The sequence below is a fragment of the Canis aureus genome, chromosome 14 (genome assembly GCF_053574225.1).
Source record: "Canis aureus isolate CA01 chromosome 14, VMU_Caureus_v.1.0, whole genome shotgun sequence".
NCBI classification, from domain to species: Eukaryota; Metazoa; Chordata; class Mammalia; order Carnivora; family Canidae; genus Canis; species Canis aureus.
In genome coordinates this window covers 40,227,437-40,248,113 of record NC_135624.1, presented here as the reverse complement: position 1 = coordinate 40,248,113, position 20,677 = coordinate 40,227,437, and the positions used below count along the sequence as shown (strand labels likewise).

Sequence of the window (20,677 nt, the reverse complement as noted above, 5' to 3'; positions counted from 1 at the left end):
TTAGCAGGTAATGGCCTCCTTGACGCGCAGTTTTATTAATCGAATTAGTAAGCACAGAGGTGACCTTGGCTGGTGGCACTGAGGGGGGCGTCCTCCCAGGAGGGCAGGTGGGTCGGAAGGAACGCACCTGGCCGCCCTCGCTTGGTTCAGTCAGGGGAGCCCTGCCCCCCACTCAGAGCCCCCCCCCTTACCACCAGAGGGGGCCGGGGGGGGGGGGGGGGTGGTGGTGGTGGCAGGGAGGAGGCTGCCCCAGCAGGTGGCGGCGCGCTGCAGGCCCCGGCCCGCCCCTCCCCAAACGCTGCCTCCAGCGGGACAGCGGTCGCCCCCTGGTGGCCACGCGGACTCCGGGCCAGCCGGTCCTTCACCCTGACGCCCGAGGCCTGCTGGACTTGGGGCTCGCGGGGTGGGGGTCAGGCCCAGCAGGAGGCTTGGAGGAGGCCCAGACGGCAGTGGTGGGGCGGTTCAAGGTCCGTGCCTGGCGCTGAGGCATGACCGGGGTGCAGAGCAGAAGCAGAGGCCTGCGCCCGGTGGGGACGCTGCCCACAGGGCGGGTGGTGCAGCAGGCGCCCAGAGCCCTGGCTGGCCGCTGGGGTGCCGTGGGGCTGGGTCAGTGGCGGGGTCGCTGGAGGGTCACAGCGCCGGCCCCAAGGTAGGATGTGGCCAGGGTACGGTCTGTCCAGGGGCGGGGGGACGGGGCACTGAGCATCTGGGCTTCAGGGACCCACCGCGACACATTACCTGACCTGCCCCACCTCTCCAGGACAGCCCTCCTCCATCCGGGAGGCTGCTCTCCTCGGTGGGGGGGGGGGGGCACTTGGGGGATGCGTGAGGACAGGGCAGCCAGTGGCAGCGTTCTGGCATCTGGACTCCACGCCCAGAGGAATGGTGACACTCCCCGTGGCGGGTGCAGCGCCCGGCCACCACCACTGGGCTCACACACACTGTACCTGACATTGTCTTTAATGGGCAGCTCCAGCCACTGGGATGGAGGAGGGCATAGGGGCAGGGGAGCTGGCCCCTCACTGCCGCCCTGGGCACCCCCAGGGGGTGGGCGGCCCGCGGCTCAGGGCTGTGGGGACAGCCTCCCTCTGCTCTTGCCCCTCTTGGCCTTGCGACTCCAGCCAAGGAAGGGCCTGGGGCTGGCTCGTGCAGGAGCTGGCGTCCCACCCCCACACTCCTTCTGGCTCCGCAGAAGCCCCCCCAGGGCTGGCCGGTGGTGTCCCTGCAGTCGAGATAGAAAGGATTAAGTGAGCACCCCTGCTTGCCTGCCTGTGGCCAGCCCGGGGAGTGTGACCGGGGAGACGGCTGGTGGCCGTCTGGACAAGCTGGGGTCATGAGGGCGACAGCGCAGCAGCGCCCCCGCTGTGGGCCACGCTGGGCTGGGCGAAGGCAGCTCCAGCAGTGAGAGCGTGGGCACACCAAGCCACAGAGGGCAGGAAACGGCACTGGGTGGAGGCCAGAGCACAGGTGGTGCTGCCCACAAAGCCACCCAGTGAGGGTGAGGGTCACCCGCATGCAGCCTCCTCTTCCCAGGGCCCTCCTGGCATCTGGGGATGTTGGGGCCCAGGGGAGGACCCTCCCAGGCTCACCGTGCCGGGTGGCTCTGCCCGGGGCAGCAGCGTCACCACCTGCAGGCTCACACCCTCGTCGCCCACACCCTTCAGCTGTGCCACCACCTCGGCGTGCTTCCACCACTTGCACGGCTGCCCATTCAAGGACACGATGTAGTCGCCCTCCTGCAGGCCGGCTGCCTGCGGGGAGACGGGGGTCTGGGAGTGGGCACCCGCCACCTCCGGCCACAGTCCCATCTGCCCGCTCCAGGCCAGGGGCCTCAGCTCTGGGGGTGGGGCAGGGGCCTTACCGCGGCTGGGCCCCCCGGGATGACAGCGGCAATGAGGACGGGCGCGTCTCCTCGCAGCGTGAGGCCAAAGCCAGCCTCTCCCCGGGTCATGTGGACAGGCCCCACCAGCCGCCAGCAGTTCTTGGCTGAAAACACGGACAGGGGTCCCTGGGGGTGGGCGACGGGGCGTCAGCGGCCTGGCCGGGCCCCACAACACCTGCCACCCCATCTCTACATCTTGGGTCAGAAACCAGGTGCAGCAAAGGGCGGGGGCAGGCTTGGCCACCACCAGGCCCAGGGTCCTCCCCCAGGGCAGGGCCACCTGCCTGAGCCCCTGCTGAAGGAGAGGGGTGGCCCGGGCAGGGGACGCTCACCAGCCGGTGGAAGATGTCGGTCACCTTCACGCTGGAGAAGCTGGGCGCCCTGATCTCTGGCTTCTGCTGTGTTTTGGCTGAAATGACAAAGGTAAGGCGATGTCAGGGCTAAGCCTGAACTCGCGGACCCTCAGGCTCCTGGGCCGCAGCCAGGACTCGGGTCAGCCGGAGCCGAGCAGGTGTCCTGAGGAGCCATGCCGCAGGCACAAGGGATTCCTGGGTCCGCGGCTCCCCCCAGCCCGGTGGTGGCGGGGTGTCGCCGCCCTCTGGCCATCCAGCCGGCTCCCGTGGAGCAGGTGCTGCCCCGTGCAGGTCTGCCTCCCAGGCCGCAGCTTGCAGCCTCCCGGGGGCAGGAACCAGCGGCGGCGGGGATGGCGAGGCCCCCCAAGAGCGAGGGAGTGTGCCCACATGGGCTCCCCGCCAGGGCTCAGCCCCCCGCCGTCGTCCCGACGGGCCGGGCTGCTCACGCTGGATGTCAGGAGCTTCGCTGGTCTCCAAGAAGTCGTCCTCGCGGTCGAGCTCCGAGTACTTGGCCAGTGAGCAGCGCAGCGCCCGGGCCAGCACGGCTTGCAGCAGGTCCACTCTGCGCAGGGCCCGGCACACGGCGTGTAGCCGCAGAGCCTCCTCCTGGCCCAGGATGGCCCGCTTCAGGTGCGCCTTGCCTGCGGGGACACAGCGGGCCGTGCCCGTAGGTGCCGTGGCCAGAGGGCAGGTGAGGGGTCTGGGTCCATCCCGAAGGCCCGCCAGCCGCTCCGGGACGGGCTGCCCCCCGCAAGCACCCGCACAAGCCTGGCCTTCCCGCCCCGCCTGGGCCACGCAGGGGACATCCCAAAGGTGAGCTGGTGACTGTTCCCACCGGTGCTGGGATACCAGGCGTGCCCGTGACAGGCGACTCGTGAAGGCTGGGTCACTCAGTCCCCTCCGCACCCCCCTCACCAAGCTTCCTGCGCTCCTCTGGCTCCTCAGGCCATGCGGAGCCCCAGGGCTGGGACGTGGCTGGGGGCCTGCGGAGGGGCTGCTGGAGCGCCGGGAACCCCGCCTGGGCCGCTGCAGGGGTCAGAGACGGAGAGGGCCGTGAGCCCGCGCACTGGGGCCTGTGCGGCACACAGATGCGGGGCCAGGGCACTCACGGGGGCTGTCGCAGAGGGCCACGGCCGCGTGGTAGTGGGCCAGGGCGCAGAAGTGCTCAGCCTTGACGTGCACCAGGGCAGTCCAGGGGAAGGGCACGTAGTCTCGGACAGGAGGCTGGGCCATGGTCTGGTGCACCAGCCTGTACTCAGCGGCCACCTGCCGGCACGTCATGTGACACTGGGGTTTCATCTCGGGCTCCGGGAGGAGCCCAGCAGCCTCAGCCCCTGCCCCTCACCACCCTGGGGCCTGGCCCCTACCTGCCCCACAGCCCGAGCTGAGCCAAGCTCAGGGGTCTGGCCCCAGTTTCCACTCTGCTCAGTGTTGCCCCAGGGGCAAGGACTCAGGGCACTGGGGTCCTGCCTAGCCCCAGAGACCAGGCCAACAGGAGACACAGCCATGGTACCTCGCACCCCTGCAGGGACCCTCGGTCCAGGCCCTCCTGCTCGTGCAGCCACCACACTTGTGGGATGAGGGCTCCCTGTTCTCACCTGGGCAGCCTCCTGGGCCAGGCAGAGCTGGGCCACACCATCCTGGGGGGTCGCAAGTGGCGGCAGCAATAGGCCCTCAAAGATGCACTCCTGGGCCTGGGCCATCATGAGTTGCTCCAGCATGGAGAGCGAGGCGGGGCTCATGTCCGGGCTGGGCGCTTGGGAAAAGTTCTCCCGCAGGAGACTGAAGGCCCCTGCGGAGGGGCGCTCACAGCAGGCGGCCAGGGCTGCCGGTGCCCCCACTAGGCCTGCATCCCCCAGGAAGGGGCTGTGTGCGCACCTGACCCCCTGCACTCGGGGCCACCCCCGCCAGCTCTGGTCCCGGGGAAGGGGCTCTTCTACTTGCAGATGCACACCTCCCCCCAGCTGTGGCTATGGGGTCCGGGGTCTGGGCTGCCCTCACCAGCAGCCCTCTGAAAGGCCTTGATGGCGCGCCTGGTGCCCTCAGGGCAGGAGCGGTCCTGGCGAGCCCCAATCTGGGTGTGGAGAGCCCCAATGTTGAAAAGCACGCTGCCCTTCTCGAAGGCGAGGGCCCGCTGCTGGGCCGGGACCCCCGTGAGCGAGTCATACCTGTGGGTGGGGCAGGCTGGCTGTGGTTCCCATGGCAGGCAGCCGCAGCCGAGAGTTTCAGAAGGGCCTCGGGGCAGTTGGTGGTGGTGGGGACCCCCAATGGGTCTCCCATCCTACCAATGGAAGAGTAGCCCGAGGCTCCCGGCAGGGGCAACGAAGCGTGTGTCCAGGAAGCAGAGCTGGTTGTAGTAGGCCATGAGCAGCTCCAGGCCCGCCTCGCTACGGCTGGGCGTCCGAATGGCCTGCGGGGTAGGCAGCAGCTGGCCCCAGCACCCGGGCCCAGCCCAGGGCACCCACACCACCCGGCAAAGTCCCTCAGATGTCACAGCCCCGTGGGAGCACTCCAGGGTCCGGGGGGGGGGGTGCACAAGGTCACACTGAGGCACACCTGTCTTCTCTGGGGCTGCTGGGGCCCCACCCTGGGGATGGAGAACACAAGGGAGAGGCCCGGGCAGGGTCCCCAGGAGGAGACAGCCACAGGGAAGCCGTTCCTAAAGGGCCAGCAGCGTGTGGTGAGGACAGGACCTCCCTGGTATGCAAGGAGCATACCGTTTGTGTGCCCCGGGTGTGCACCTGTCTCTGCGCTGTCCCCAGAGCTGCCCCAGCCAGGGACCCCTGCACTGTGTGTGAATGCCTATACCGAGCTCCTCTTCCTGAGCTTCAGTTTCCCTTGTGAGCTGGGAGTAACTGGTCTCCGGGGAGGGGAGAGGGGGAGAGTATGGGAGGGGAAGGGGGAGTATGGGGGGGAGGAGGGATGGAGAGAGGGGAGTGGAGGGAAGGAGAGGAAAGGGGAGGGAAGGGGGAGGAGGGAGGAGGGAAGGGGGAAGAGGAAGAATGGAGGGGAGGGGAGGGGAGGGGAGGGGAGGGGAAGCGGGAGGGGAGGAGGGGAGAGCCCAGGCACCTGCCGCAGGTCTTCCAGCTCCCTGATCTCGGCCCCGTAGGAGGCACCGTCCTCTCCGAAGTGCCCAGAGATCAGCTCCTGGGAGGGGAGGGGCAGGTGCTGGCCTCTGGTCACCCAGCGCAAGGCGGGCAGTCAGCAGTGGAAGGAAGCCCTGGGCCCTGGGGCAGGGTGTGTAGGGCCGTGGGTCCCCTCCCTGGCCCTGGGGCTCCTGCCCCACAGACACAGGGTGCAGAGGCGCAGTCCCTTATGCCCCCGAGGCCGTGCGATCTGCCGAGGCTCCTGGTCTGAGGCTCCTGGTCCGGCTAGCGCCCACTCTGACTGCAGGCCCAGCCCCCAGGCACCGGGCTCTCGGCGACAGAGGGATGACCCGCGCTGCCCAGCCCACCGGGGTGCTCCTCTCCAAAGCCCAGCCAACTGGAATCCCCCCCAGCCTGGGCAGCTGGGTGGCCCCGGGCCACTCTTCCTCCCTCTGGCTGGACCGGGAAGCCTCCCGGACCCCTCGGACGCCAGGGCAGCCCCGTCCGCCAGCCCCAGGGCCCCAGTCAGCACTTACCTTCAGGGCCGTGGACCAGTCCAGCTCCTTGGTCTCCTTCAGCCCCAGGGGGATCATCGGGACTGTGATACCTTGGCTGCAGCCAGAGGAGCAGAGCCGCGGGGTGCTCGCGAAGGCTGGACAACACCCCTCACCCCCGCCCTGACCGGGGCCACGTGGTCCCACGCGCACCTCCCGGGCCCGTCAGCCTCCACGCTGCCGTTGAGCTCCTCCAGCTCCTCCTTCAGCAGCTGCAGGCTGGAGTTGACGTAGCTCAGCTCCAGGACCACCGTCTCCCTGACCTGGGCGTTGCTGGTGGCCCTGTGGGAGGCACGGGGTAGGGCTCTGCAGGGGGACGCGTGCCCCGGGCCGCCCCACCCCCCGTGCTCACAGCCCCAGCGCCCCCCCCACCTCCCTCTTCTCCTGAGTCCCCCTGCAGTTTGGGGGACTCCCGTGCACGCATACATATGGCGCCTCTGGCCCGGGCACATCAGCTCACACCCAGGCCACCCAGGGCACAGGCTCTCGCCTCCCACCACCTCTCCCCCGGAGGCAGGCCCCGGGGCACCCTCCACAGCGACACAAAACCAACCTCCCTGGAAGGCTGGGGTCAGACCCTCTCTGTGCCTATATCGGAGCACCTGACAGAAGGGGCGGGGAGTCCCCGGAAGGCCAGGCTGACAGCAGGGACGGGCTGCCAGGGTGGCAAAGGGTTGGAGGACCCCTTGCACCCAGCAGACCCTCACCCCGGAACCTGTCGGCTGGCCCTGCACACACCGGCTGTGGCTCTACAGGTTGGACCACGTCCCTGGGCCATCGCCCATAGAGTGGGCTCCTGGAGACACGGGTGAAGGTCTGAGCAGACGTGCAGCTCACTGTTCCAAGGGGGACGCACCTCTTTGGCCTAGAGGACACTTTCCCGGGGCCACAATGTTGGGGCATGTGTCACAGCTCAGCCTAAACACTCCCTCTGCCAAGAAACCCCTGCTGTCTCCACGCACAAATCAGGGGCTCCCACACCACACCCCAGCCACCTCCGGCCCCACGTGGAACTTGGCTGACCCTGAGCTGACCCTCGCCAGTGAGGCCCACCAAGGCAGGAGCCCAGGTGGTCTGTGAGGGTTTCAGTTGTGCAATATGGCTGCCCCAGACTCCAGGGGGAGGCCCAGCCTCTCCTCCTGAGCCTGCAGCGGCCACAGTCACCTGCTCACGTGTCCATCTCCCAAACCAGACCACAGGAGCGGGCACCCAGCTGGGCCACTGCCTTGTGTTCAGCACAGGCTGGTTTGCAGAGGGCCTCAGGGAGCAGCGCCACCACCCTCCTGAGGGATGGGGATGGCCACCGGCACTCACCTGTAGAGGTTCTCGGCACCTGTTCGCATCCGTAGCTCCTTGGTGATCTGCTGGTGGACCCGAGCCCTGCGGCTCTGCAGGCGGCCGGGCGCTGTCTGGGCCAGGGGGTCACAGCCCTGTGGAGAGGCTGCAGGTCACAGGGGCCAGGCCAGGCCTCTGCCAGCAGCTCCCAAGGGCCAGAGGACTCTTGCAGGCAGGGAAGGGGGCGGTCACCACAGGTGAGTGTGAGCCAGCTCCACGGACAGCAGCAGGCAGGCCTGGCGGAGGTGCATGAGCACAGAAGCTGGGCACAGCGCGTGATGCCAGAAAGGAGGGGCGTGAGGGCAGTCAGGCCAGAAAGGACAGAGTGGGGGGGACAGGGCTGGGACTGGGGCCCCAAGAAGCAGCTGGGCCTGTACTGTGGGGCCAGCACCAGTGCAACGGGGCTCTGGGAGCCCCTGGCAGGAAGTGGCCAATTGCTCACCATACAGCCTTCTGCACTTCTTTTTTTAAAGATTTATTTATTGGGGCACCTAGTGGCTCAGTCAGTCAAGCGTCTGCCTTCAGCTCAGGTCATGATCCCAGGGTCCTGGGATTGAGTCCCATGCCAGGCTCCCTACTCAGTGGGGAGTCTGCTTTTCCCTCTGCCCCTCCCCCTGCTTGTGTGCACACGCATGTGTGCTCTCTCTCTCAGATAATTATTTTTTTAAAAAAATATTTTATTTATCTACTCATGAGAGACACAGGCAGAGGGAGATGCAGGCTGCATGCAGGGAGCCCGACATGGGACTTGATCCCAGGTCTCCAGGATCATGCCCTGGGCTGAAGGTGGTGCTAAACCTCAGAGTCACCCAGACTGCCCTCTCTCAGATAATTAAAATAAAAAAAAAGATTTATTAATTTTAGAGAGAGGTAGGTAGTGTGCTCGCACACACACGGTGGGGTAAGGGGCCAAGGGAGAGAATCTCAAGCTGACTCCTCTCTGACCATGGAACCCCATGTGGGGCTTGATCTCACAACTCTGTGACTGGAGAATGGGGGTGGGGCAGGGAAGGTCAGGGGCTTCCATAAGACCCAGGATGGGGAGTTGGAGCAGCTCGCAGGGCCCAGGCCACCACGTCTCCTCCTGGCCAGTTAGGAACCTTCTGTTTGGGACAGTCACCAGCCCTGGAGCTCAGAACTTCTCAGGATGCACCTTCCCTGAGCTAAGTCCCCAAATATGGTCACATGGCCCCTGAACACAGTGGGGATGAAGACGGTGCCTCCCAGGACCCTGCCCTGATGCAGCGACAGCCTCCTTGGTGTCTATCATCTTCCACATGCTGCAGGAAATGGGGCCTATTTTCCTTGGTGTGCACCCCCCAGTCAGGCACAGGGCAGTTTCAGACGCTTTGGGGGCTATATCTTGTTCTACTCCCTCGAAGAGGGCATCCTAAAGAAAGCCTCCCACCCTCCCACGCTGAAGGCTCCTGGCACATGGCCACCTTGGATTATGCTCAACACCTCGCCCCCACTCCAACATTCTCAAGAGAGATCACCAAGGAAGCCCTCCCGGGCTGTCTCCCCTCCAGGAGGCCTGAGACCCTGGAGGGGCGGGGGGGGGGGGGGGGTTGCAGGCCAGAGCCAAAGCTCCATCCTTCCCCTTCTGAAGGTGCGACCGCAAAGCTGCAGCAGGTTCTAGAGGTTTGGGGCCAGCAGCCATGTCCATCTGCCCAGGGAGGGGGTGGTCCATGTGCTGGGCAGAGGCCATCAGCTCAGGAGGGCTGTCTTCATCAACACTGTTCACCTGGTCTCAGATGTCGAGTGCTCCTGGAGATGTGCTGGAAGGGGGGGGGACCTGCAGCCTGGGAGCCAGAAGCTACTCTGAGCCCTGTAGTGCCCCGCATGGGCCTGGTAGGGACACTGGGATAGCCTCTCGTGGCCCCCAGGGAACGCCTAGGCTCCAGGCCCCAGACAGGCAGCCCCCTCCCTCTCAGCACTCCCATCCCCTTGCAGAGATTCCCCAGTACTCCCGGGAATGGCCCGCAGTCCTAGTCAGCGCCCCAGGATTAGGGACCTCAGACCGGGGGGGGGGGGGGGGGGGGGGTGCACGGTGAGGAGGAAAGGACAAACTGCCCAGCTGTGAGGTCCTCCTGCCACTTCCTGTCCCCGGGAGGCTCCCGCTGCGGGCGCGGAAAGTTTCGGTCAAGACAGAGCCAGGCGCCCGGGGCAAGGCTGAGCAGCCCCGGCGAGAGGGAGGGAGAAGCTAGGGAAGGAGTGACGGGCACGGGGAGCTGGCACGGGGCCGCGGCCTCAGACCCGAGCCCAACACCTGCCGAGCGGGGCCGCGGCGTCCCCGAGCGGCGGAGAGGCGCTGAACTCTGCTGAGCCGCACAGGCTGTGCCCCGGACGGGATGAGGGGCGCCCAGCGCAGGCAGGCGGGCGGGGCCGGCCTGTGCGCCGTGCCTCAGTTTCCCCGGAGGGCAGCCTCCGGAGGGGGGGCGGGGGGTGGGGGGAGGCTGCCACAAGTCTTGCAGCGCACAGACCTGAGAAGCCGCGCCGACCCCGCAGCCCCGCGCCCGCCGGCGGCAGGTGGCAGCCAAGGTGGGCTGGGGTCCCCGACCTCCCCTCCGGCCCCCGGCCCCGCGGACGCGCCCACCTTTCGAACGCTGCCTGCTGCCTGCAGCCTCGTGCTGTCCTCGCCGGCGCCCGGGCCGCCCGGCCTCTCCTCGGGGATCATCGCCGCCCACCGCCCGGGCCGCGCCCGCCTGGAGGCCGAGGCTCGCGCAGGTCCCTCCCGGGGCCGCGCGGGGTCCCCCAGCGTCCTCCCCTCCCGGGTGGCTGGCGCGGGCCGGCGGGGGGGGCGTGGCCCCGAGCCGAGCGTGCGAACTTGCCTTTGCCCAATCGGCGGCCGCGACGACGCCAACGAGCAGCGGCCTCAGCCAATCAGAGCGCGAGGGAGGCGGGCCCGCTCGGCCTGTCCCCGCCCGCGCGGGCGCGGAGTCCCGGGAGAATGCGGTCGCCCCTGACAACCGCCCGGCCGGTCGCCCCGCGGCCGGGCGGGGCGTGGACTGCGCATGCGCCGCAGCGTCCGCTCAGAGTGCGGAAAAGTTAGAGTAAGAGGAAAAAAGACAACTCCTAAACTCAGCCGGCCCGCCCTGCCCGGCGCCCCTGCCCGGCGCCTCTGCTCGGCCTCCGGAGCCGCTCCACCGGCTTGCACTGTGCTTTCTCGAGAATGCACGAGCTTGCACGCGCGGTTTGGTCCCGCCCCAGGGAAATATAACGGCGGTGTTAGAGCTGGTGCGGATCCTTCCTCTCCGCTCGCTCGCAGACGCCGGCTCGGTCCGCTGTCACGGCGGCAGAACCCGCTTCCAGAACCTTCCTTCGAACCCCTCCCTGGAACCCGACCCGGCAACCTGCTTGTAGAATTGTCTTCCGCAAACACCTTCTAGAACCAACTTGGCCTCCAGGACCAGCCCGGCCTGCAGAACTGGCCTGCTTCCAGGATCAGACTATGTCCAGAGCCTGCGCTCCCTGCAGGGTTGTCCCAGCAATGTCACTCCATAACTTCCCTGAGGCCCTGGTGGCCCCGGAACACACGCAGATTCTCTGTGAGGCTCGCCCCACCTAACGGCACGCCTTTTGTAGGGCAGAAACACCAGGGCACAAGCAGTAAGCAGTGGTCATAAGGCCCTCTGACGGGGCAGGCTTTCCAACCTACCCATCGGCTGGGTCCTGCAGGGCTGCGCCCCCGGGCTCCTCTCCCGCCCCCGCACGCGGGCTCGCAGGCTAAGCCCTGCACACTAAGCTGCTTGGCCGGCCCTGGCCATCTGACACAACAATAGCAACAAAATAAGACAGTGACGACTAGGAGGAAAATAAAAAGTAATCACAAAATACTACCTGAGTCAGCTGTGCATTCCTTTCCATTGCCTTAATAATGTAATCAGACATCCTCCTGGCATCTTGACCCCAGGGCAATTAGAACTTGAGTCTATTAGGAGGAGGGGAGAGGTGAAGGGGGAGGAAGACAGGGCACGGTGGAGGGAGAGATGCTGACACTTCATCCTCCTGAGCCTAAGTCAATGAGAAGCCACAATTAAGAAACAGCGCTGCAGAAGCATGTTGTTCAGAATTGTGGGACTCAGTCCCAACTCACCAACTCCAGGAGTCACAGGGGTTGTACCTGGGGAGGGGCAGCGGGGCGCAGGGGGATGCTGCTGTTTCGCTAAGCAGTTCTTGCAGAACTATGTGGTTGGTGAAACTGTGCTCCTCCAACAATAAAGCAACTCCAAAGCTTGTTTTTAGAAAGTAAATGTTTAGAAGATGGCAATAAAAAACATCCAATGGAAAACATAACCATTCTAAGTGAGGAGATCTTTTGTTTTTTTTAAGAGTTTATCTACTTATTTATTCATGAGCAACATGGAGAGAGAGGCAGAGACACAGACAAAGGGAGAAGCAGCCTCCCCAGGGGGAACATGATGTGGGACTTGATCCCAGAACCCCGGGATCACGACCTGAGCAGAAGGCAGATGCTCAACCACTGAGCTACCCAGGTGCCCCAAGGAGATATTTCTAAAAAAGGTTTGAATTGAAAGAAAGTTACAACACAACTGCATGTTACCTAAAATGTGACTAGACGGTAAATGACATTATATAAAATGTATGGAATAGACCAAAGGAAATTCTGCAAACCTAGGTAACTTTACTGCCTATACACAGGTGTGTGTGTATATACATATATGTGTATATGTGTGTATATATGACATCAATTCACCAAATCAAAAGAAAATACAAAGAGGAAATTACTAAAGATTAAAAGTTGACATCAGTCATATAGCAAAAAAGCTGAGCATTTGGGAAAAAACAAAGATGACAAATCCTTGGGGGCCCGTCAGTGAAAAAAGAGACGGACAGATCAAGGAGGATTGGCCTCTGACCGCATGGGATTGGGACACAGTTGTGTCTACAGGGAGTGAGATGTTTATGATTTGTCCCCAGACCACCATTCAGAGTGTGTGGCAGAGGCACGGGGTGAGACCCAGGGTACTCACTCCCAGGCTCCTGTCCTGTGCTTTCCATCTCGTGAGAGAGATCAGATATTCCTCCTCAGGCCTCATTTCTGTGTTTTCAGGAAGGAAAAAGAGAAAAGAAGTGTCAAAAAGGAAAGCAAGGGGATCCCTGGGTGGCGCAGCGGTTTAGCGCCTGCCTTTGGCCCAGGGCGCGATCTTGGAGACCCGGGATCGAATCCCACGTCAGGCTCCCGGTGCATGGAGCCTGCTTCTCCCTCTGCCTATGTCTCTGCCTCTCTCTCTCTCTCTCTCTCTGTGTGACTATCATAAATAAATGAAAAAAAAAAAAAAAAGGAAAGCAAAACATGTCCCCAGCTCCCCATGACTTTGTCACTTTGTTAAACACGGCCACACACGGTGCAGGGGAGGCCAGGAGTTGCAGCTGGCGCCTTGCTGTTTCAAACAGAGTCAGGTCCTGTGGATCAGGAAGACAAGAATGGCTCTGGGGTGACTGTGAGTCGTGCCTTGGAGGGAAAACACAAATACACCCCGCATGAAGAGAGGGAAAAGAGCACCATCCAAGCCACAGGGGGGATTTTACAAACTAAGAAAACATCATAAATGTGAACTGGAAGATCTAGAGAAAATGTAAGAGTCTGTATCAAGACTTCAATGGTCAAAGTTGACCCAAGAAAGCAGAGAGAAGAGGAGTAGACCAGTAGCCATGGACTAAACTGCTAAGACGGGATCTGGACTCTGACAGGCATGCGGCGGGTCTACCCACCCAGGCAGCCCAGAACACGGGCTTTCTCCACTCCTCGAACTGAGCCCCATTACCCAAGGGATGCTGCCCACCTCCCCCCAACAGCTTGCCAGCCTAAAACCCCAGGTCTGATGAAGAGAGGGCACAAGGCACTGTGGATCACTCTCATCAACAAACATAAGCTGCCGGCTTTGTCGGTGGTCTGGCCCACTTGCCTCGCCCCTGTCATTAGAGTTTTGTTTGGCTTGTGTGACCACTTCCTTAGTGAAGCCACATGCTCTAGGGAAGGATGGCCAGTCTCAGTCCCCGGAGGGGGACCACAGCCGTATAACCAGAGGGTGTTGGAACCATGGGGTGGGGGCACTGTCAGAAGCTGGGGCTGTGAAGTGGCCTGTGATGCCTGGGCACACAGGTATAGGCTCACTGTCCCAGATGCCAGCAGGACATAGTGACCCAAAGAAGTCACCTTGGGCCTTGTACCACTGATGGATCTGCATCCAGAGGCTCAGGATGCAGTTGGTCAAGAGGGGAGTCTTCAGAGTACCCCTGGAAGGGTCCCACAGGAGGAGGCCGTGTCTCCCTGCCTCTGGACACTGTCATTACATTAGGTGTAATGCCAAGCACCGTGTGGTCACCTTGCACCTTGGGTGGGAGCCACAGATATACTGAGGGTGGCAGAGAACCCAGGCCCTGCTCCTCTTCTCCTGAGATAACCAATCTCCTTCCCATCCCAGTCCCTTCAAGTAGGGCTTTCTGATACTTGAAGCCAAATGTGTCCCAACACAATGTATATATACACCTTGAATATAAATAACAGCAAATGAGATCCAGCAGTGAGCTCATGCACGACCTGCCCTGACCAAGTAGATCCCATGTCAGGAACCCACCAGCCAAAGCGATCTCACCAACAGGTTCACAGAGGAATCTGCCATGCGGTAACCGGCATAGGGCCCCCGAAACATCTGAACAATTCAGCCGCTCTTCTATACAAAAGTCCAAGTACAACAGAAATGGAAGGGACTCCTTAAATTTGATAAAGACAATGTATCAAGTGCTGACAATGAGTATATTACATATTGAAATCTTAAATCCATTCATGTTTATTTATTTTATTTTTTTAAAGATTTTATTTATTTAATCATGAGAGACACAGGCAGAGGGAGAAGCAGGCTCCATGCAGGGAGCCCGATGTGGGACTCGATCCCTGGACTCCAGGACCATGCCCTGGGCCAAAGGCAGATGCTTAACCACTGAGCCATCCAGGGATCCTCTGCCTCGTCAGAAGAGACTCAGAGCTGGCTGGCTCTCTCCAGCAGGCCAGCCCAGGCGAGAAGGCGGCCATCCGCAAACCAGGGAGACGGCCCTCGCCCAGAGCTGAAGCAGCGGGCTCCTTGATCTTGGCCTCAGCCTCAAGAACGGTGAGAAAATTAATTTCTGCTGTTGTAAGCCGTGCTGCCTGTGGGATCCTGTTGCAGCAGCCTGAGCTGATTAAGACACTATATAGAGACCAACTGTTTAACACACACACACACACACACACACACACACACACACGACTACAAATAGAAAAACAGAAATCAGGAATACCTTGTCACACATGTGACAAGTCTATAGGATGTCTAGAAGAAACTTAGTAAGAAATATACCATCTATGAGATGTGTACCCTTTTACTCAGCACCTTAAAGCCAGACTTGAATTGTGGTTGCACGTACCGTGCACCTTGGTGAAAACATGGACCTGCTGTAAAAATGTCAACTCTCCCAAGAGGTGGCTTAAAGATTCCCGTGTAAGCAAGCAGACTGCCAACGATGTGACAAGAAAAAGGAGATCATTTGAATGAACCCAGGGTTGAAGGAACACTTTATATCGAAACAGAAAATCTGGATGCTGTTGAAAAAGTTGTATGATATAAAGATTTAATATTTCTATACACCAAAAGACATCAGGAAAAAGTCAAAAGCCAAAGAAGACAGAGGAGAAAATTGCAACACATGCAATAAAGGAGTGAGCGCCCCTAATAACAGCCTCTAAAACTGATTCCAGAATAGTCCAAGGTGAGCACAGACAAGGTGAGGAAGGTGGTGTCAGTCTGCGTGGAGCCGGGAGAGCACACACCACCCCAGCTGTTTCAAAAAGAGGAGACTGAGCCCAGCACGGGTGCGGGGTTATGGGACAGCGCCCAAGGGTGGTGGTGGCCGGCGGGACGCCCCAGGGCCCCGGGGGGCGGGAGCCAGCGCTGCTGCAGCTGCAGGCGGCCGTGACCTCCCTCCCTCCGTCCCGAGGTCGCCGGGCAAGGCGGACTCCAGCTGTGGCCTCCGTGCGGTACAGGTAGGTGGAGGGTGGCCGGCGTGGGGCCGGGACCAACGGGTGACATCCCACCCAGGATACAAACACAAAATACACACGAAAACATGCTCTCCTGCGCCAGGGGTCAGGGCAGGGCGAGCCGGAGCAGCGGGACGCAGGGCTTTTCCATGGGCTCGTCAGACACGGGGAGGGCGGTCAGGGGCTGCTGGCATCGGGAAGGCAGGCCCAGCCGTGAAGAGGTAACGCCTTCCAGGTAAGTCGTCTTGAAGGAGCTACTGACGTCTAGAATATGCACACTCTGCTTCCACGAACCTGCTTTTAGAAATCACACTTTTTGTTTTTTGGTTTAAGATTTTATTTGAGAGAGCCAGCACGAGCAGTGGGGAGGGTCAGAGACAGAAGCAGGCTCCCCTCTGAGTGTGGACCCCGACGTCATCACCTGAGCTGAAGGCAGATGCTTCATCCACTGAGCCCCCCAGGTGCCCCCAGGAATCACATCTTCTGAAGTAAAAATGTCAGAATACAAAAGTAAAACAAACTGCAGAATACCATCTGTATGGGAAAAAAAATCCCACTTATTTTAAAAAGAAAGACCTGAGTGGCCGAGTGGGTGAGCACCCACCTTTGGCCCAGGTCATGACCCTGGGGTCCTGGGATTGAGCCCCGCATCACACTCCCTGCTCAGTGGGGCACCTGCTTCTCCCTCTCCCCCGGCACCCCCCTCGTGCTAATAAATAATAAAATCTTTAGAAGACAGACAAGGACGATGACTCCCAATACGCCTCTGTTTGTGTAACTGGCAGCACCGCCCGCCCAGTTTGGCTACACACCCTTCTGTGTTATGGGGCTTGTTACAGCAACAATGCACTACTGTACCTCTGAAGTTAAAAAAAAAAATAAGAGGAGAAAACGAGAGAATGGGAAATGAGGACGTGGAGAATTTGGTTAGAAAAGGCAGAGGGGATGGCGGGCCGGCAGCTGGAGGGGAGGAGGCCACCACGGAGGTTTCCGCAGGTGGAAGCCGTGCTGGGGAGTCCGCCTCATGCCTGCACACAGATCAGTACTTCACAAACCCGCACCCAAGAGGCTCTTGACGGGAACGTGAACACTCAGCCCGCCAAGCCAGGAGGAAACTCCGGCTCCTTTCTGAGCCTCTGCAATTCCCATGAGAGGACCTGGTGGCGGCAATTCAGAGACTTGCCCGAAGCAGCCCGGCAGCCACGTGGCAGGAAACTGAAACCTGGATCCCTGCCGGGTCCAGCACCTGCTACCCGCACCAGCCCCCCTCCTGGTAGGGACCGGCTGTGGGAAAGGCCGCTGGAGAACCGTGGTCGGGGGCCACTGGTGTAGATAGAGAAATTCAGGTGAAAGCAGCCGATTCCGGGCAGCCCCGGTGGCTCCGCGGTTTAGCGCTGCCTTCAGCCCAGGGCATGATCCTGGCGGCCCGGGATCGAATCCACGTCGGGCTCCCTGTATGGAGCCTGTTTCTGCCTCTCTCTCTCTCTCTAATAAATAAAAATCTTAAAAAAAAAAAAAAAAAAGAAAGAAAGCAGCCGATTCCAGAAAAATCCTCCCAGTGCCTGGGTTGGGCCACTTCCAGGACTATCCCCAGAGGTGCTAAGAGATTCGGGTTTGGGTGTTTCGGCTCAATCTTGAATGTCAAGGAAGTGGTGGCCCTTCAGTGACCTTCTCTCCTCCCGAGTCTCCATCAGGCGATGGTGCCGACCCTGTTCATTTACACTAGCATTTCTTCTGAGTGGGAGGCAGGGGAGGCAGGCTTGGGAGACACAGGATCGGGGGAAAGCCAGATAATTTAATTACACATGTGTTTGTTTACAGTGTGGCGCGCTCAGACTCTGGAGTTTCGCTGTGCACCTGTACTTAGAGGGTACACGACACAAATTGAAAAACAAATAATGGTGAAGCACGAAGAGGACATGATGTACTGCAGCGTGCGAGCCACTTGTCTGTGACAAATGGAGTAGCGGGCTCCGCAGGACCACAGGAAGCCTTAATCAATGGCAGTAATCGCCCCCGATGCATCAGCACTGGGGGTGTCATGGAGGGACGCTGGAAGAGAATCAACAGAACGTGAAAAATGAATTGTTTGTAAATACTATCAACAATTTTGTGTTTGTGAGCGAGCCATTCATCATTCGGAGACCGCCTTCAGTAAAAGATGCACCTGGCTTCCTGGTGAGACGGCGCAATCAATCCCACCCAAGTCAGGGGGCCAGCTCGGGGCTGTCAAAGGCCCCAGAGGACAGACACACATATTTATTCTTATTTGAAGACGAGCTGAGAGTCATTTGGAGGGGAGCAGGAAGAGCCACTGGGAAGAATGGCTTGCTGTGGGCAAGACGTAAACAGCCGTTTGGGGGTGCCTGGAGGGCTGTCGGTTGTGTGTCTTTGTCTCGGGTCATGATCTTGGGGTCCTGGGATCCAGCCCCACGTCGGGCTCCCTGGTTGTCCCTCTGCCTCCCCTCACTCATACTGTCTCTCAAATAAATAAATAAAATCTTAATTTTATTTATTTATTTATTTATGAAAGTCACAGAGAGAGAGAGAGGCAGAGACACAGGCAGAGGGAGAAGCAGGCTCCATGCACCAGGAGCCCAATGTGGGACTCGATCCTGGGTCTCCGGGATCGCGCCCTGGGCCAAAGGCAGGTGCCAAACCACTGCGCCACCCAGGGATCCCTAAATAAAATCTTAAAAAAAAAAAAAAGTCATTTGGGAACACAGAGAAGTCCTTAAAGCCCCCTTCCCAGGGTGTGTACCCAGGGCCCCGGTGGGAGTGGGGTCTGTGGGCGCTGAAAGCCCACCACACTCTAGAATCTTCTCTCCTGGATATAAAGGTGCAGGGTGTTGCATGGGAAGGAGGGAGGAGTCCTGCTCCGGGCGAGGAAGTTGGCTTGCCTGCTGACTTCTGGGGAAATGGCACTTTTCGGGATTGAGGTCTGAGGACATAGGGAGTGGGGGAGAATGATTGTCCAAGTGGCTGGGCCCCATGGGCACTTTTCTGGCCACTGTGGGGAACTGGTTCCATCCTTAGTACAGCACAAGGCTGAGCACTGGTGTCAGTGGTTGGCATTTACTGGTCTGACCACAAGCCAACAGCTGGTCGGCTTCCACCACTGAGCCCTGCAGCAGATCCTACTGCTGAGGAACCACCTTGGGCTGGAGGAGGCAGGGAGCTCTGGAGGGGCAGCGGATGGGTACGGAACAGGGTGCTGAGCTGGAGCCTGGGTGAGGGTGCGGGCAGAGCCACATGCGGCTATCTGTGCTGTGTAGCCATCAGAGAACACTCAGGGACAGGTGGCGGGTGAGCTCACCACAGTGGTCAGGAGGAGGAAGGGCAGCCTGGAGCAGCAGGGACCAAGGCAGATGGTACCCAGAAACCTGTGGAGGGACGAAGTCCGAGGAGAGCCAGTGACTGCTGCCTCGTGTCATGCTGCTGGCGGGTACGGGGATGAGACCAGGAATGTGCTGGAGACTTCTCAGGGGAGTGTGCACAAAAGGCTGCTCTGATCACGATCAAAAGCGAGCTGGAGAGGAAGTGGACACAGGCAGTGAAGACGTGTCTGGGGAGTTCTGCTCTTGCGGGAGCACAGAACTAGTGACCCCAGGCCATGGGGTCAGGGAGGGCCACATGGCCGGCTGGCCTTTAACGGAAGTCCTAGCAGTCCACCCACAGAACAGAAGGCAGTGGAAAGGGGGATGCGGGCACAGCGCACGTGGGTTGGGAGGGTGCAGGGGCCCTGTGGACTGTTTCTATGTGCTGGTGGCACAGGAAGCAAGGTCCCCACTGACAGAGGGCTTCGGAGGGACAGGGGAGGTGGTAGGAGGGTGGTGCTCTGTGGGGAGCGAAAGGGCACGGGCCAGCCAGATGATGCCTTGGACAGTGACTGCACCCTACTGATAGCTCGTGACACGGAGGAAAGAAACCCCTCAATTTCAAAAAACCATGATTCATTTGCAACCTAAGCCAGAAAGACTCAGATTCCACAGGGAGGGAACTCTGACGTCACCACCGCATACCTTGTTGTCAGATAGTTTGGGACACGATTTATAACATGTCTTTGACGTCTGCCCAGCCAGTCACCTGAGAACAAGGCTTTTACCTTACCATGTCCCAAATCTGGGACCACCTAGACATAGCCACCCGCAAAAACATATATCATCAGAAAATATGCATCATTCATCTACCGAGCAAAAAAGGGGGCATTATTCAGTGGAACCAAAGCTTCCTTCTCTCTGAAAACCTGTTTCTATTTTCCACGTATGACTAATTTTTAATCTTAGTGACTGAGCGGTAATGCCATTGTCACTGATGCTGACAAGGGGGTTTTTTAAGAAGCATATGATAGATGTTGCCTTCACGGTACCCTTTTTTGGTTATTGCTCCCGTGGCGTCCTGAATACAATGAGTTCAGGCTCCGCGGGGCTCTAGCAAATGCAGGCACAATTGCAGATTAGATGCCATCTTCATGCAAAGCGCTGGCGGCACCGCTGGCAGGCGGTGTGAAGCCCCGGCCCGGCCGGACAGAAGGCCTCCGTTCGGCCACTGCTCACCAAGGCAGGAAAACAGCTACGTACTGAACGTCCATTTGTTCGGAAGGCAGGAAAACGGGGTCTTTAATAACCTCACAAAAGGCACTAGAGCGTATGAAACACTCCAGCTGCAATGCGGGGAACGAGTGCGGGCCTCCTCCGTCGTGTCAGGAGGCTCTCCTGGGGGGGGCAGGGGGCAGCCGCCGGCCACCCTCGCGGACTGGCACCTGCTGCGCTCCTGGCCCCGGCGCCTCCGCCCTCACTTCTGCGTCCCGTTGACCGGGCTTCCAGCTTCCCGCGGGCCTCCCGGCCCCAGGAGCGCCGCCCAGGAGGGCCCAGGAAGGGAGGGGGACGGGCTTCTGTTCCCTGGGTGCTGCCCGGGGCACCGAGCTCCCAGCACACGCGCACGCGCACTCACACGCAGCTCGGCCGACGCTCCCAGCACCCTGGCCACGGTCCCCACGCGCTCCCCCTCCCTGTGCAGGCACCTGTGACCTTCACGGGGACCTCAGCCCGAGTCGGGGCCCCAGCCCAGGGCACCCAGCGGCCCTGGGCCTCGCCGGCCCTCTGTCTGGGGCCCTGCTCCCTTACCCGCGCTTCCCGGGCCCACCTCCCCAGGAAAGTACTTGCACAGACAGCGTGCGGCCGAGGGACCGCAGCGTCACCTGCGCCCGCCATGCCCGCGGCTCCGCCCGCACCCGCACGCCGCCTGCCAGGAGCCCACTCCGCCCCCCAGACTCAGTAGGCGTCGCCTCTCCCGACTGTCCCAGGGCTCGGGCCTCGGGGACCCTGAGGAGCAGCGGTTGGCCTCACCCGTGCACCCCCCCCTGCTCCGCGCCCCTGGGGAGCACCCTGCACGCCCGGCCAGGGGGGCTCGGCCTCCGACCCCTC

General features: G+C 61.0%; 1 protein-coding gene and 1 long non-coding RNA gene across 3 annotated transcripts; both read right to left on the bottom strand.

The window, feature by feature from the left end:
* Positions 1-944: 944 nt before the first annotated feature.
* On the bottom strand, positions 945-10,775 carry RHPN1 (rhophilin Rho GTPase binding protein 1). 2 transcript variants are annotated; one of them, XM_077847537.1, is made up of 15 exons: positions 10,564-10,775; positions 7,190-7,305; positions 6,029-6,157; positions 5,858-5,933; positions 5,305-5,382; positions 4,521-4,645; positions 4,237-4,403; positions 3,834-4,027; positions 3,345-3,501; positions 3,151-3,261; positions 2,682-2,876; positions 2,215-2,291; positions 1,862-2,008; positions 1,590-1,751; positions 945-1,222 (listed from the first exon to the last, which is right to left on the bottom strand). In XM_077847537.1, exons 2-15 carry the CDS (start codon positions 7,216-7,218, stop codon positions 1,064-1,066), a joined length of 1,806 nt encoding a protein of 601 aa, XP_077703663.1. In that variant the 5' UTR covers positions 7,219-7,305; positions 10,564-10,775; the 3' UTR covers positions 945-1,063. The 2 variants fall into 2 exon arrangements, with proteins under 2 accessions (XP_077703663.1, XP_077703662.1); XM_077847536.1 differs by lacking the exon at positions 10,564-10,775 and adding an exon at positions 9,807-9,998.
* A 4,433-nt stretch (positions 10,776-15,208) lies between these two features.
* LOC144283443 (uncharacterized) lies at positions 15,209-20,558 on the bottom strand. The gene is made up of 3 exons (XR_013352033.1): positions 19,621-20,558; positions 18,568-18,780; positions 15,209-17,303 (listed from the first exon to the last, which is right to left on the bottom strand). It is a non-coding gene; the product is annotated as an uncharacterized LOC144283443 (long non-coding RNA).
* Between the last annotated feature and the right edge of the window lie 119 nt (positions 20,559-20,677).